At 34.4% G+C, this 17,623-nt stretch overlaps 2 protein-coding genes across 2 annotated transcripts; one reads left to right on the forward strand and one right to left on the reverse strand.

The window, feature by feature from the left end:
- Positions 1–14,562: 14,562 nt before the first annotated feature.
- Positions 14,563–16,261, forward strand: LOC113496881 (putative nuclease HARBI1). Its single transcript, XM_026876257.1, has 5 exons — positions 14,563–15,091; positions 15,188–15,384; positions 15,492–15,624; positions 15,709–15,850; positions 15,928–16,261. Exons 1-4 carry the CDS (start codon positions 14,855–14,857, stop codon positions 15,832–15,834), a joined length of 693 nt encoding a protein of 230 aa, XP_026732058.1. The 5' UTR covers positions 14,563–14,854; the 3' UTR covers positions 15,835–15,850; positions 15,928–16,261.
- Positions 16,262–16,766: 505 nt separating this feature from the next.
- Positions 16,767–17,613, reverse strand: LOC113496616. The gene is made up of 2 exons (XM_026875892.1): positions 17,468–17,613; positions 16,767–17,181 (listed from the first exon to the last, which is right to left on the reverse strand). The coding sequence occupies exons 1-2, from the start codon at positions 17,547–17,549 to the stop codon at positions 16,922–16,924; spliced, it is 342 nt and encodes a 113-aa protein (XP_026731693.1). The 5' UTR covers positions 17,550–17,613; the 3' UTR covers positions 16,767–16,921.
- Positions 17,614–17,623: the final 10 nt, after the last annotated feature.

Here is a 17,623-nt window from a genome sequence, read left to right on the forward strand (position 1 = left end):
TATTTTGTTAACCAGTCAAAGTTCACCGACCCACTTTTAAAATTAATTCAGTCGCAAACTTTTCGCTAACGAAATTGGTAGGTTAATGTTCAGCGATATAACTTAGATAACTGGTTTCGCAATCCTCACACCCTTATCTGATATTATTTACGATGAAGTTGTTTTTCGTGTTTGTTGACGTTAAATTTTCCAGCTTATTTTTTTTGGAAAATTACTTTTTGAAAGTTTCAGGGCGCTGCTGTAAATAAGAATCTTATTTTGTTTTCAATTGGCAAACGTTGATGGTGTAACTATTCCATTTTAAAATAAGTGGTCATATATATAAGCCGTGCCAAAATTACGACAACATAATATATTTTGTCACATATGCGTTACGATAAATTTGCTCCCATGATATTGTATCCGATGTGCCGCAACAAAATAAATACACAAAATAAATTATCCGTTCCCAATAAAACAACATCCTTGCTATGCTTCGTGAAGCACCAATTGTGGGTAAACTTGTGAAGGCCCTTTAATTTTGAGACTTATTTCGTGTCGCTAGGGTGCAAATTCGAGTTTATTTAATGGTATGTTAGTGGCACGCGACGCATATCTTTTGGGCGTTCGACGATTTTTCAAAAACCCATTGCATCTTCGGCGTTTAATCGAGCGGATGTAAACACACCATTTTTCGCTTCTCGCGGAAAATATCGATATCTCGCATTGTCGTTGCACGAGACAGCGGAATAGGCTGAACGAATGAATATGTTTTTGAAGTCTGCAATCATTAATCATGCATTGAGTGGTGGCACAATGCTACGTCTAATGGAAGGTTTTGTCGCGAGGAATAGCGGTGGCGTGTAATGCACGTAGCGAGGCTCTTGAACAATGACGGTGAATGCTTTTGTTTCTGTAAAGATAATTCATCTTGCCTCTTCCATCCATATTTGATGAAACGCAACTTGGTGGTTTTATTGCGTGCTGGGTTTGGGAGATTATTACCTAAGACAGCTTTAGAAATAGGACTGTATTAGGATACCGGGTGGAAGAAAGTATCATCAAAGCATTAGGCATTTGTTTATTTGTCCCATTACCTATTATTATCTTAGGAGTTTATGACGTAAGCAGTTTGTAAAGATCTGGAAAGCATAGTTATGCGGTACAATCACAATCTTTATGGTAATTATCGAATCTCGTCAATGTCTACTTGATATTAGATTGAATACAAAAAAAAATTGCCAAAAAAATCCCCTTCAGATTAATCGAATGGATATTTCCTCTCCAATACACACAAACGATTGGACATGTTATTTGACAGCGGAACTCATAATAAACTCGTAAGCAGATCGCTCATTCAATTTGTGGAACATCAAGAACAAGGTTCGAAAACTTAAAATGAACTTTAGGATCTCGAACTTAAAGTTGACTTTCGAGTTTTGTGTGGAGGTGTGTATGACTGCGTAAATGGTTTTTCGGGATGATTAAAAATGGTCCGAGGCTATCCATCAAGCGACAAGTCGCCTGCGATACGCAGCGCTCCTTATTTGAATAACGCCGTTTGGAAATGTAAAGGTATGGAGATGGTTTTATTGACTGGAGTTGTTGCTACTACAAACTTACACGTTATGAAAATAAATGTTGTTGTGTTAGAACCTATGTTGTGTTAAAACTCCTTTTTATGTATATAACCTGCATGGTGTCATTATAATATTAAATATAAATTCTTAAATGTCAGTAGTAAGTCAGTAGCAAATAAAACAGTATTGAGAAATCACGTCTTTCTATTACCATCGAACTCCTACAAGCAAATCTGAACTTTAAAATCTAGAACAAATGTAATTTTAATTTGATGTACTGGCATTGCAAATTATATTTTACTTATTAACTAATCACTAATCCACACGTTTGATGGTACAATATAAAAGATACATTTCCAGTTACATAACACTTTACATTGACATTTTATTTGTCTAATTGCACAAAACGTTCACTATCCAAACTAAACGATATATATAACCTTAATAAAATAAATAAACATTGCTGTATATAACTAAGTCGTCTCCATATCTTTTATTATCACGTACATATAGAATCCGGTAGATTGATCGTTCCGGTAGCGTATCGGCTGCGCACAAATTGCGGCTCATTTTAATATTAAATCCGGATAACTACCTCCTCTAACAACCGCATTAAAACGGACCCAGAATGTGTAATGGAAAGAGGAACATCAATAATGAAGTTTCATTACAAAAAGTTCTTCCTTAAACGACTTACTGTCTTTACTGTATCAATTTGTTTTAATTTCAGGATAAACTCAAGTCCTGAATAACGTTAATAAAGTATTTAGAACTTGTTATGTACATCACTTGCAAGTCATTGTCAACATCATTGTGAATTACTCGGTTGTATTTTGTCCCCGGGATGTAATAACTTCTAATACCGACAATATCCTTACTAATATTATAAATGTGAAGGTAAATCTGTTTGTCTGTTACGCTTTCACGTCTAAACCACTGAACCGATTTTAATGAAATTTGGTACAGAGATAGAGTTAACCTTGAGAAGAACATAGGATAGTTTTTATCCCGGACTTTTGAAGAGTTTTCTTGGAAACGCGATATAAACGACAGGGGCGAAGCCGCGGGCGAAAAGCTAGTATGCCATAACTCTATAATTGGTAGTAAAATAAAATACCGATCAAATCAAATAACCTAACAGACCATTTTGCTATTAATAACGACCGTAAAATTAGTGAACACGTTAGAGCATTATAAAAAAGAATAAAAAAGCTGTCATAACATTTCAAATTTAGAATTCGACGTAATCACTACTTTACATATCGATTAACTACCGAGTGATGGATGGTATCGATAATATGTATCGAATGGATTAATAATCATAATTCTAATGTTTGTTTATGCTCATATCTGGCCGGTGCAGGCAACGGTAACACCCCATGCTGCCTAATTGATCGCTCGGGAACTGTTTACACAACAAACAGAGTTACATTAACGGTCTCCTGGATAGTCGAGTTATTATTTAAATTAATGTTGTGACATTAAATATACTAATTTAATGGCTTCTGGTAAAACATTGTTACCTGCCTAAGGTATTATGGCATAAACAAGCTTACGATGCCATTTTTTTTACTTTGTAAAGTATTAACTAAATTCATACGGTATTTTTCTATGACCAATGAATGAAAATACTGCGGCAAATAAAAAGGTATAAATAAAACAAAATGTAACGGAACTATTCATTTAAATAATACACTCCGAAAATAAAATTAATAAAAGAAACATGAAAACAAATCGAATTCGATTATCGTCTTCCGAACATTCCCGAACGTTATTTATTTTTTCCCCTTTTTGTACGGTAGCAACACCTTATCTACTTAACGCTGCGTTCTCTTACTCCACAATAAAATGTTAAACGAATGCTCCTAAATGTTTAGGAATTGGAATACCTCGGGATAGGGTGGAATTAAAATGGGTTCGGAATAAAAATGCGAAAAGCTTTTAAAAAAGGTTTCGGTGTGATACTTAACACCGCAGAACATGGATTTTTATCCCTTTCTTGAGGATTAAAACTACGAATTGCATCAATTTCCTTATTTTATATTATAATCTACTTTAATTACAGCTACGTTAATTACATTACTTTTACAGTACCAATTTAAAATCCCAAAACGTGTTCGTGTATCAGGCCAATCTCCATTTTAATTACACTTAGGTACCAAGTGTACCGACATAAGTGAAACATGACAAACGCGTTCGTAATTTGAAATTTCCACGCACGAGCACCTCGGAATTACATTGCGTCTCATCGTTATCTATTCAACGTAAAGTAAAAGGCATTATCGCAGTAGTGGCAGAGAGAGACACAACTCTGCGTTGTAGTGCGCTGTCACGCTCTTACAACTGCAATAATAGTTCAGTAAGAGATGGTAGCAGGATCCCAGAACTAAATATAGGGTAAACAGGCCCGACTTTTTTGTCGCAAAAAGTGTCGCGTCATGTGGGGTGCCGCGACAGTTTAGTCGCATGTTGTTAAAAGATTTGTATGGAAGTAGCTGTGTCATGTTTGGTAGACATTTTTGATGTATGCCATGTGACAGTTCTTATACATACGTGAATGGCACGTCACTATTTTTTATGGAATTACGTATGGTTTGGGGGTTTGAAGCCGCTGTGCTTTTTATTCAAGTAAGGGAATAAATGCGCAATGGATGCGTATTCACTGTGTCAAATTTAATGGATTTTACGTATTAATGAATACCTTAGAATGATTCCACATATCTGGGTCTCAAATCTCACGAGGCTAAATCCCAAGAAAATACACACGAGTTCAAGCTTCCATATTATGATAGAAAAAACATTACTTTCTGTAATATCAATTTTTACTTAGACTACTTATCCATTACATAATATGGTACCGAAATATTACAATTTATTAAATAACGTCATTCCCAGAGGATCACCCTCGGCGTCCGTCATTCCCACGCGCGACGCCTCCGCACAATGCGCACTTTATTTTTTATTTATGTCGATGTTTATTTTATTTATCTGTTGTACTATTTTACTGGGTTCTGTCCCCGGGCAAAGGACAAAGGACAATAATCCTGCGACAACTGACAACCCTACGACACGCGATGTTAATGAGTCGTAATTTTTAAGAATGGCAATATTTATGTAGACTTAAATAAATATTATTAATTATTGCTGGGTGCGCGGTATCATTTTCTTTCTAACTTGTTAGTTTAATATTTAAATGAATGAAATGCGAAATAAATAAGCCTACATGAGTGTTTCAAATACTAATAATACTTTGTCTGGTCAGAAACCAAACGAGTTATTAGTACACAAAAAATAAGACAATTCCAACTAAATTGGTATGTAAACGTAGCATTATCATAATTGCAGGGAAACCATAAGATAATCAATAAGCAGTATGTGTGGGTTAAACAAACAAACTTGTCGGGTCACTCACCACGTCTTAAAGTAACATAGTTTCAATTGTGGAGGAGTGACAGCGCGATACACGGAATAGGGCACCATCTCTTTCCCACAACCAATTATGTAACTCTAAAAGCCTATGGCAGGCACTCGAAACTTTTTTGTAAAAGTACAAGAAAAAATGGTAATTCAAGGAGGTTTTTTTATGAAGTTTGTATTACATGCGTCTGCTACAAAATTACTGGCTGTATGTAGTTATAATCAGCCTGTGGTTTCTTTATCGATTGATTGACATTGATTTGAAATAATAATTTGGAATGTTATTATGAAAACTCGAATTAAAAATTATTAAGCAATTATTTTTGTCATGTTTTTTAAAGGCAACGGTAGGATATAATATGGAGCGTTTAGTAAGCTTAAGTATGCCTGTCAGAAGATTGAAAACTCGCTAGAAGCGAGAAGAAGTCGAATCTATGAAGTAATGTGGTCAAAAAACGACAATTCGTCAAACCTATTTACAATAGTTATATACAGACGTAACAAGACGGAACACCAAGAAATAACATCAAAAAAGAAAACCAAAGTAAAGAACCCATCTGTCTGAAGATAATTACGGAGCTCCACAAAATAAACACATTTAAAACGTTACCACGAACGTGTTGTCAGGTAAGCAGGCCTGAAGGGCTGCAATTTGCAATTTCGCCGGATCAATATCGGCTAACGAGTGAACGGCGAGATTTTAAATTGCAGACTCAACGACTTGCTGGCTTGTAATGAGGATAGTGTTTTGTTTTTGAGAATTACTTGTCGATAAGTCTGGTGTTATTTGGTTTGATTTGATGTGACATTTTTTTGTATTTGAATTTCGGATTAGAACGCTTTGTTTTAAAAAATCGAGCTATACTTTTATTTTGCATTGTTATGCTCGGGCCTTTTTTTACTTATATGCTGTTTCTATGACCAATTTAATGTTAAACACTATACTCGCCTTTTATTTTAATTGTGAGCCGCGACAAAAATCCTGTACATAGCCATAAAGCCAATACCCCTGTAACTTATCAGTCGTTTATTTATTTAATATGTTTGTATAAAAACACACACCAAGATTGTTTTTAAATAGGTTCCTAAACAAAAAGAATAAAAAGCACATTATAATGATTTCAAATGAAATTATTATGAAAAATTCAATTTACTACATTTTTCATATTAACTTAATGCAAGTCATTATCCTCAAAGAAACCATAAGTACCGGTCTATTACTTTGAAGTGCGGTAGTAACAAATATTTCCCCTGAGCCCGTGAAAAATTAGCGGCCATTGTGCCGGCTGCTTCTTTAATAAATAACTTAGTTCTTTGAACGAGTATAATGCAGAACAGTGTTTTTCTTACCCTCCTTACAAACCATAGCAGTTTCCTCTCAACCTCTAAACTTCCCCACACTTTCCTATTATGTCGTATTTCTTCATCGCCCTTCCTAAATTATGATTAAAATTTACGATAACCGTGAAATTTTCCTATCTGGCAACACAGAGTTGTTTGTTTAAGCGACTTTCGGAAGATTTTATGCAAAATGTTCTTTGATTATGGGTAAATTTAGCTTTAAGAGGCAGTAAGAGAGTTAAATTTATAATTTTATGCTTTTTGTTCATTAAATATGATTTAGGCAAATGATTTATTTAGTTACATAATTCTTAATATTTTTATTAATCCTTAGTACTTACTAAAATAATGTACATATTTTCTGGACATATGTAAAAATATCTGAATCCATTTTTCCTCCGTTTCAGACTTAGTTTCAAGGTTCCTTTAAATAGTTTCAATGTTATCATCTCTCCCTCCGTTATAATTCCACTAAGTACAAAACCCAGGTGTCCGCCATTATTCCCGAGTGCATTTCATACACTAAACGCAGGAACTACGTCAACCCATAACACTTCACGTTGCATTCACTAAAAACCATTGACTTCCTTTATTGACCAATTTGACGATATTCCCCTAAATACAACAACCATGTAAAATTCAACCTTAAACCTGAAAGTTAGAGTTGCTTTTTGTATGATTGTGTTGTTAAATATTTTGCATGGTTTCAGCGGGAGTGCAGTTCGCGCAGGTGGCGCCCCCAACGTCTTAAGTTACGAGTTTTCAATGAATGGCTGTTTCCTTGACAGTTTAATTATTCATACGTAAGTTTGTGTTGCTTCACATAAATTAAGTGCTAAGTTAGTAATGGGTATTAATAAGTAAATTGCTGGTTACATCTGCTCTTATATGAATTGTATAGTGTTTATTGTAGAGCAGTAAAATACTTTTTAATTATATACGTTCCTCGATACATAATTAGGCTAATAATTGTTAGAAGAATGCTTGTTCTGAGTCTCGGTGTTTTAAGCATGTAAATGAAATAAATGCGGACAACATCACATAGATTATTCTGAACCCAAAGTAAGTTGCTGAAGCACCTGTGTTATGGAATTCAGATACAACGAAGGTACCACAAACACCCAGCAAATACAACATTTATCGTCTACACGACTTTGTTGTGATTTGATTCTCAACGCAGTCTAACTAAAGGTTTGACGCCCCAATCAATATTTATAAAATGTCACTCTAATAATAAGAAGTAGAAATAAATAATCTGTGAATGTTTTGCTCTTTTTAAGCTGTCTACGAGAATACAAAGAGTAATAAACCAAAACGTAAGTGCTTAAGTACTTAATACATAATTTAAATAATAATAAATACTATTTGGACGTCGCTCTCCGTCATATGCCATGACGTAACTTGTTACTTGAAAGTTGAGTTGAAGTAGTAGGCTGCTGTGACCATGGGCTCGTTAATTAAATGAGATATTTTCTTTCGAATGTCTAGATTTATTAGTCTAAATCGTTGAAGACTATAATTGTTCACATGCAAACATTAATCAACTTCATCATCATCATCATCATCTCAGCCTATCGCCGTCCACTGCTGAACGTAGGCCTCCCCCAAAGAGCGCCAACCATCCCGGTTAATCAACTTATTGTTACAAAATAAGTAATGCATGAAAAGTTCTTATTAAACAGTGAAAAAATATTTTTAAACCAGGAAAGATTGCTAGAATCTATTAAGCAAATATTGATTTTTTTTTCAAAGTTTTTGCAATCACATCTGTCCAAATATGCAATTACAATACTACATATTTGTAAAATATATTTCGCTCTCAATGAAATAAAAAAATCCTCATTATACATATAACATGGCTCCCCTACTCGTTGGACTGACACGAGGTGATTACGGGCCTTGTTTATTTTATTATTTTTGTTGTTTTTATCTAAACACGATCGTGATTATCGTATAGAATGGTCGGATGGACTGTGAGTGATTTGTTTTATTTATTCAACCTTTGGGACTGTCCGGTCTGAAGCGTACAGTTGGTGACCTTACGATACATTGCGTTTATTGAGATCAATTGAATATTTCACAGTTGATTTGTAGTATTTATTGGAGTAATGGTGTTTTTTTGTTCTCTTTTATTATGGATTGGCACGTGTTTTCATGTTAATCTTCTGCATTTGTAAATATTTTCCAAGATTCTTTGCAATGTGCATTCAGGAGCGAGATTAATTTATGTTCTGCGCTTTGACAACTTTTCTCGCAACTACGTAAAGCATTATTTACTGGTTTTTTTCTACCTTTCTTATGTAGCCTGTTTTAGATCCCACTACTGGGCAAAGGTTGCCTCCTGCGAGATTATGAGGAATAATAATATACCTATTTATAGAGCAAGTGCCTTTTACAAAAACTGTATAATCTAGCCTTAGTAGCCTTACAATGTTATATTTACTTTCCATATTAATTTTACACCTTTCGTGTTACATTGAAAGGTATCGAACGTACATTTAATGAAAATAGGTAATAACCGTGTCTTATTGTGTACTTATGCAGGCTGTTACCGAAATGTCAACCTGGCAATATAATATCCGCATTTGCTAAAGTTGTCGTCATCTTTTTGTAAAAAAGCATTCAGACCTCTTTGCTATTTCTTTTTATTTATGTATTTTAAAAGAAATGGGTTACTTATCAAATATTTTACGTTTGTTAAATGTTGTTATAGTAGCAACAGTAGCATCATCCCCCACAACTTGTAAACGGCTCAAGTTATTTTTATCAAATAAAACTCGCATAAAATTCGTCTTTTCTAAGAAAAACATGTAAATTGAAATCGCTCAATCCATTTGGAAGCTATGATGCCACAGACAGCTAGACAGAAAAACATTTGAAACTTATCTCTCTCTCACTCTCTTTCTCTTAAGTTATCGCTCTCTTTTCGCGTGCCAAGAAGGAGAAAAAGACTGACTGCGAAGCCTTACTTGAGCTCCGTTTTTACCTTTTAGGTACAGAATAAAAAAACATATAAATGTACTGACACTTACGTCAGCACAATGGCTCGGTCTGTCAGCGATTTGATTTTGAGGAAATAATACCTTGTAAATCGTTAAAAAAACTTTTTTGTCCAAGAGGGGTCTTTGCTCCTACAACAGTGCAGGCTTGTATTATATTTCGTTTCAGTCTTATTAGCTTTGGCTGAGCACTTAGCCTGTCACCCTAAGTGCTGTGAAATCAATCCGTGTGATCGATGAGGTGTCTGCCACGAGATATAAGACAAATATTGTATTGTTTTAACGTTACGAAGATTTTCGTTAGTATTTAGAAAAATGATCATGTTTTTTTGGTTAGTCTAATTGTTCTATCTGGTCCTTTTAATATTGAGTCTGGTAGCAGGTATTTTAATCTTTATTTTGCATTTTTCACCTTGCAATAATATAATAGATTAGGGAGGATTTTAATAAGGTCAAAGCAACAAGAATCTATTGTTATTAGTGAGTCATTCGTAATAGATATATTAGAAATGGCTCAAAAATAAATTCATAGCACTTTAGAAGCAGTGCAACCCTTCAGTTCTAGCTGACTCGCTACCAGTTGTTCCCAACAGCAGACATCGTTGATGTTAGATAGCGATGGTAAATGAATAACATTTAACCCTCCCATCTTATAGGGCGTGCTCGGTATAGGATTAGTCATGACTGACTCATTGGTAAATTTTAAGGTACTGAAAGACTGTTCTTTTTGCCCGTATTTTGTATTTTTTGTTCCTATAATAACTGTCATTACTATGACACCTAACATGGAATTAAATGAAAAAAGAGTTGTAAAAGAAGAGTCGCTTTCAATTTTGGGTGTATTCTTAATGTAACCCAACATTTTAGTAACATCGGTGTTATCAGGTCAAATAGAAAATCCGCATCACCTCGCAATTACATAACAGTACGTCATACAGAATTGATTCCCGGTCCTACCCTCAAAAGTAACGGTATGAAAACACAACAAAATGATAAGTCATACGGTGGAAAAGGCAGAAAACGCGTTCCTATTATAAACATGACATTTCGTGTTGAGCAAATTGAATTTCACGGGCTGAATATGCTGGTTATGAAAAAATACAGTAATGTTATTTCGAGCGTCGTAATGCTGAACTTTATTAGTACCTACATACTTATATTTCTTACTTCCATATTGGCCCATAAGTCTTCAGACATTATAGTGGTATTGTAAATGATATCATTGTTTACCAATTATTTCTTCATTATGGTAATACTCCGTAGAATATTGCTAGGAAATAGATTTTCTAGTTCGATGATGTCATAAGCACGTCACTTGTACATGAATTGTAATACAATACTGGTGTAAAATATGAATATGTTTAGTGTATATTTATTTTAGCAGTATATCACTTTTAGACTGGAAATTTACACGGTAAAAGCTGGTACCGCCTTCTTCCTCGTTTTTTATATCTATTCAATTCTGCATTTAATTTCAAGAACACTTAAATAATTTAATACAGATATTGAACGATTACAGCATATTGGAAATGCACCTCTCAATTTCATGTATTCCCTATCGTAATTCAATCGGAAATTGGTAAGCTTTCGAGTCAACCAGGGTGTCGTAACTTAGGGATGAACGTGAAGTTATGTCTTAACATCTGTAGGTAATAACAATGTACGATCATCTAGTCTTCTCTAGCTACTCTCAAAGTAAGGTAATTGTGGAAGCGTGACAGCGAGCTGGGTGTAGAGCGTCGTCCCTTTTCTACAATTGCATTGCTATTGCTTTAAGAGGTGGCCTCTGTGCTATGTTTGCTTGTAAGCCTATAAATTTCAATTGTTAGCGTTTCAATTAAGGCATTTGTCCTAGTCCTGTAGTATCAAGTGTCAGCTGATAGTTTAGTGCGTTCTCTGTGTGTTTAAATGGACCGTTCTCTATCACGTCTACTATTTACTTCTTCAGATTCCAACAAAATATTTCATAATTTCTTAAGGCGTAACCCTTTCATCTTTGTGCCTATTGAATTCCATATCTGCATACATAACTTATTATAAAACTATGTTGTCAATAAAGCTATAAATCTCAGAAGTGGCCGCCTGTTTATCTCCTATTGAATTTGCATTGTGGCCAATTTTTTGCGCCAATCGTGACCAGCCAAAGATTCAGCGTTTGATACCAGCGAGTTATTTAACATGCTTCAAATCTAGTCTTTGTATTTGCCGATATTTTTTGTCTTGTTAGCAAACTGTAAAAAGTTATTATCTAATAAAATAACGCTCACTGGTCGCCTGTCAAAACTCGTAATAGTTTTACACTGTGTTATAATTTGGTGGATAATTATTTGTTATGAAGTTACCGCGGCGGCTTGTTTGTGGCTGTTGTTTTTCTATTTGAATTATTCTCGAGAGATGTTATTTTTTTAATGTAGCTACATTCTTTTATTTTAGTCTGCCGTGTAACGTGTTAGATCGCTGCATGTGCTCAAGTCAGTCAATCATAAAAGGTCGTGTCAGTTTTTACCGTCTTCAAAAGATAGAGTTTGTTTTATGAAGTTTTAGTTTAGCTTTTCTATGAAATTAATTCAAATTGTGGTAATCCAATAAGGTTATTTACTTATTTCTTGTCTATAAAATTTCATTGCCTCTTCAACCTTTCAAACCCAATTGCATGTACAAATTGATAAAACGCTACTTTGGGATAACTGTTAAGATAGGAGGATTTTATTATCAGTTTTAAAACAAGTTCCATCTTTAACTGCTCACCCGTTAACATAACATTTCCATATTAATTCGTAAATTTCATGTCTGTCAAAGTTTCATTTGTTAAACTGTCATTTAACAACGGTTTAACGTTAGATTATGCAACACGACTTTTAATAATGTCAGAATACTCAGAGAAACCGTTTCAATTCCATTTTTAAAAATAGAATGCAATAGATAGCTTTAACCGTTATGGTTTTCTTTTTAATGTAGTAGATATTTAACCTTTTCAGAGTTGTGTCAAAACCTTTTTGGTCCGATTAAGGAGGGCTAGGGCCTTAGGGGTGTATTTCTTTGGAAAACTTAGCATATGCAATATTTAGTATGAGTATCAAAGAGAAAGGTAAAGGTACTCGGCATCGGGCCCACTCAGCTGATTGCAGGCGCGCCATTTGCATCACTCGTACCTATTTGTGTACACTTGGACGCACAAATATCTAGTTTCTTTGAGAATCTGTTCATTTCAGAATATTTCTTTAATGGTAATTCACAAGTACCTATAGTTACTTGCTAATTACTAAAATGATTTGAATCATAAGACTTTGTAGCAGACTCTAAAATCCCGCAAACAATTGGTTTGAGCCAAATACGATGTAGGGACTTTTTTGTTGAATTGACGCAAACCATTTTCGTGTAAGCCCTGACACTAAAATCTTTCAAAACATTTGATTGACTAAGAGCCCGGCCCGTTGAAAACTTATTCGCACATATCTGTAATATGCAGAAGTAAAGCTTTTTATGTCATTAAAAAAACAATTATATATTTTTTATTCTCTATCTTCTTTAGTGTCATCGGAAGTGCTGTTCCAGAATGCGCTTTCAGTAAATAGCCGTCGACAGTCTCATCCGCGGATGCTATATTTTTCAGTGAATTCATAGAATGACCTGAATACCATGAACAGCTATTAGGTTACCGTTACGTAAAACGTATAATGTTGTGGGATAAGGATAAATACACAAAAAAAAATAGTTTAACGTGCTACCTATTTACTTTAAATGGTGTAAGAATGTTATTTCTTTATTAAATATTCATTCATTCATTTTCTTTGAGTTCTGGCAAAGGAAACGATGAACCGCTCCAAAGTCTTACCTATGAGATATTTTAAAAATACCTTAATTTTCTGCTTTACTTAGTTAATAAAAGCAGAAAATTCTTCAGAATACTTATTCCAGTTCTCATTCAAGTCAAATCAATGGAACAAATTACAGAGATAGTTTTCATTAATTTTATTATTCCCTATTATTTCTATTTGTTTCGTGTCCCGAGTGTACCGAAGTACTGTACGAAACTAGCACAGCATCTTGGTAATTTGAAAGCGTCACCCGCACCCCTCTGCGGCCGAAAGAAAAACGCAACTTTTCTTTTCTTGCGATTTCACTTTCCATAATATCTGCTACCTGCCTTGTGGCTATTCTCCTTATGGTACCCAATACGTTATGCCAGTGTTTATATTTACTTTAAGAAATGTATGTAAAACTATTGAGATTAGGTACTATACTAGGTAAGTAGGTAATTAGTACAGCAACGTATTTGACAAAGTCAGATGAGATTTCAAACAATAAATTTACTCGGCTTTTCGCGGAACACTGCCTGCCTATGTTGCGCCAGATGATCAGTTTTAGCACCTATTAAAGTTATAGCGATAACACAAACTATAAAACAAACTCCTTACTTGTCTGTAAGGAGTTTGTTTTAACCCTATGCGTCTTACCTCAGCTCATTATAGCCAGTATCATAGAGCTACTGGTACGAAACTACCAACGCGGTCGGTATTTGCAATTACAAACCTTTTTACTTATTCTAACTTCAAAATATCTAATGAATACTTTTTCAACAGTAAGTATAAGAATAACTTGTGTATAGCGTTCTAAAAAAAATAAAGAGTAATTTGGATCATTCACTGAACGGCTCAAACGTCAGCAATCACAACAAACTGTCATGTCGACATCAGAGTTGTCAAATAGTGTTCCTATTTCAAATGCGAGTGTTATCCCCGAGGACAACGCGCTTTGAGCTTTGAGCCCGCTATGTGCAAGCGAAAGCAAACAGACTCTATCTCTGCCCGGAAGAGAGTTAGCTCTTTGTGGCTTACAAATGTGACTTCTGTTTGTTTCGTCAGAATCTTGTAACTCGAGACGAAGTTGAAAAAATGTCCGAAGTCACCGTCAACATCTTTATGTCAAGTCGTTTGTATAAAAAAGTTATCGATCCTTGACACAACTAAAGGTAAATTATTATTGAAACAAACCTTATGAGCTAATTGCAGAAATTTTATTAATCTATATAAAATAAAAGTAAGTACGACATCATTTATTTCTAATACTAATTAATTTGAGATCACAAATCATTTAAAAAAACAATTGAAAATTCTAAAGAAAGATCTCTTTGTGATTATTTTATTTTTGTAACACGATAGTAATAATGCACTTAGTAATTTCAACTAATAGTGTATAAGCCCGGCTAGCTCAGTCGGTAGAGCATGAGACTCTTAATCTCAGGGGGCTTACTCTTGATTTCAATTCCGATCGGTCGACATTGGAATTGTGACGTTTCGCACTCTTGAGTTCGATGCTAGCGCCACATTGGTTTGAAATTGCGTGTTCATTATGGGGAACTAATTGAAATCGGATTGGGCGCTAAACGGTACTCTTGAGTTTATTTTGACAGCTGCTTATTGCGCCAATATTACGGTGGGATTGATTGTTGATTGTGATTTTTCCAATTACTAAAGAGTAACTTTTAAGAAATTGTTTTGTGTTTTACGTGGTTTTCTTTCGATAAAAGTGTTTAATATGGCACGATTGGCGGTAATGTACAGTGTTTCGTTAAATTTCCATAAAAAACAACTGAAACAAAGACGAGATGAGCGTCGGATGATGCGTTATACGGAGAAAGCGTTTTCGATGAATGAAAACGAGTTTAAAGCCAATTATAGGGTGAGCAAGGATTTGTTTCACGAAATATTCGAAAACATAAAGCCTTTTATGCAATCCCCTAAGAGAAGAAGTGATTTATTACCAAAATATAAGGTAAGTAAATAAGTTCAATTTGATGCATGACCTAGCAATGTTATCATGACATTTGTTTACAAGATCAATAGCTTAATAAGTACTTATTTTTCATAGGTTTTAGTGGCATTGTCCTTTTATGCTACTGGGAGTTACCAAAGGCTAGTTGGAGGCAGTTATGGGACCCTAATGAGTCAGCAATCTACTTCTCGTTCTATTCGAGAGGTAACAGCAGCTCTTAACCATCCCTTAATACAAAGGAAATGGATCAAGTTTCCTCAAACTCGTCGTGAAAGAGATGCTGTAAAACTGAGGTAGGTAATGAGAAATACCCAACTCATTTATTGAACTTAATAATGTTTTATGTTCAATGTGCATTGATTTTACAATAGCAGTAACTATGTAACATGTCTTGTTTCAGATTTTTTGAAAAATTCAGTATACCATCTGTTATAGGATGCATTGATGGCACTCATATAGCCATAATTAGACCATCAGAAAATGAAGAGAGATTTTTTAATCGCAAACATTTTCATTCAAGAAATGTTATGATTGTTAGTCAATATTTTTGGTTATTACTGAATTGTAATTCATTGCTTATGAAATTAGTTAAATATCTTTGTTTTATATATTTTCAGATAGCTGATTCAGACTTAAGAATACTGTCAGTAGACGCTTCATTTGGAGGAGCATCACATGATAGTTTCGTCTGGAATCAGCATCCTGTGAAACAACATTTAATTGAATTAAATAATAATGGGTAAACTGTATTTTTACTAGGCAAGTTATTTAAATAGTTAATCTGAGATTGTAGTTTTGTTGATTGTGAATACATTTTAATTTATTTTACTTTGCAGGTGATTCCGGGTATGCCCAGAGGGAATACATGATGACACCTATTGTAGATGCTCATCAAGGGTCCCCTGAGGAATATTACACCAAGTTACACTGCACTGCACGGAATACCGTAGAACGTACCATTGGTGTCCTCAAAAACCGGTGGCGGTGCTTAATCGGGCATAGGGTTCTACATTATCATCCTGATGTAGCAGCCAAAATAATTAATGCTTGTTGTGTTTTACACAACATGTGTATCAATAGGATTTATTTGACCAAGATGAGAATACAGCTGAATATGGGAATGATTACCCAACTGTAACTTCTCAAGAATCAACTAGCAGCACAGCTGCTGAACTAAACAAGGCATCGAAAAGCGAAATGTTTTAGTTCAGCAGTTGTGGGCAAGCAGAAGGTAGCCTAAAACTTTATAAGGTTCTCATCGTACCTTATAAAGGTGAAGTGGTAGAAAGCTAAGTAGGTAGGTTTATAATATATTATTATAGGTGTAAAAGCATTGTTTCAAACTATTTTTGCATGGTAGTATTAAAATAACATAAGATTAAAATATATGCTATACTATATAATATATGCAGCATAACAATAATTATTTATATTTCCGTAGTGTCCTACTTTTAATAACAATTGATATTTTTTTGCAAAACATTATTAAATAGGTAAAATAAGAACTTTTTAGAATGTAAGACATTATTGTAAATGTTGTTCTTCAAGAAATAAATTATCAATTTCTAAGAAAACAACCATTAATAAAATAAATCTTTTAATTACCTACTATAACCTAATCTATACCTTATACATTTATTTTAGAGACAACAGCTGACAGCGTTTTAGAAGAACTTTTTGTTTATTTTTTATGAACATTTTGCTTGATTACGAACATTTTAGGAATCTTCATTTAACTAGCATGTTTAACTAGTATTTTTACGATTTAATACATAAAAAAAATCTAAGGGAGGTCTTTGCTGAAAAAAAAAAATTGTTAAGATGCCTTTCTTAAGGTTCTGGCATTTTTCTGGCTACGTCTGAAATTGCTGTAGCTATAGATGTTAAAGCCCTTGCAATATTGCCAATTTGTTGTGACAGTTGAACTAATGCTTGGGCTGTTGTCGTTTCGGCTTCAATCCGTCGCTCTTCCATCATGGCAAACCGTTCCATCGTCACTGTATCCTGCCTCTGAGTTAAAGACCGGCGTCGCCGTCGTGGAGGATTGTTACTCAACAGAGGCGTAGTCTGTAGTGGCGTGGTCACAGGTACTGAAATAAATATAAACAAATTGAATCTCCATAAATTTACTCAAGTAGTGTCAAACTGTTGTTACAAAAAACAAGTCCTTATGCCATAGCTCGTAACGTGATAAGTGCCAAAGCACTTTAAATGTTACACACTTAAGTTGGGTTGCGTGACTGACTAAAGGTATTTGGAGTGTATCCTTTGCTTGAATACAAATCACAACTATGCAAAGGTTTATTTTAGTATACTCTTTGAATAGGAAAGAAAAATACAAAATTAGCACTAGAATCATATCGCGTCAAGACTTACTTATGGTTTCTGGTATTATTTCACTATGTGATGTGCCAAGTATAGGGGAAACATGCACCGGTTGCTCGAACTGCATTTCCATGACGTCATGGTGGCTTACCTCTTCTTCAACAACCTGTGGTTCTGTACCAACAGATCTCGGCTGAAATAATAAAA

This window comes from Trichoplusia ni, chromosome 8, assembly GCF_003590095.1.
Source record: "Trichoplusia ni isolate ovarian cell line Hi5 chromosome 8, tn1, whole genome shotgun sequence".
NCBI classification, from domain to species: domain Eukaryota; kingdom Metazoa; phylum Arthropoda; class Insecta; order Lepidoptera; family Noctuidae; genus Trichoplusia; species Trichoplusia ni.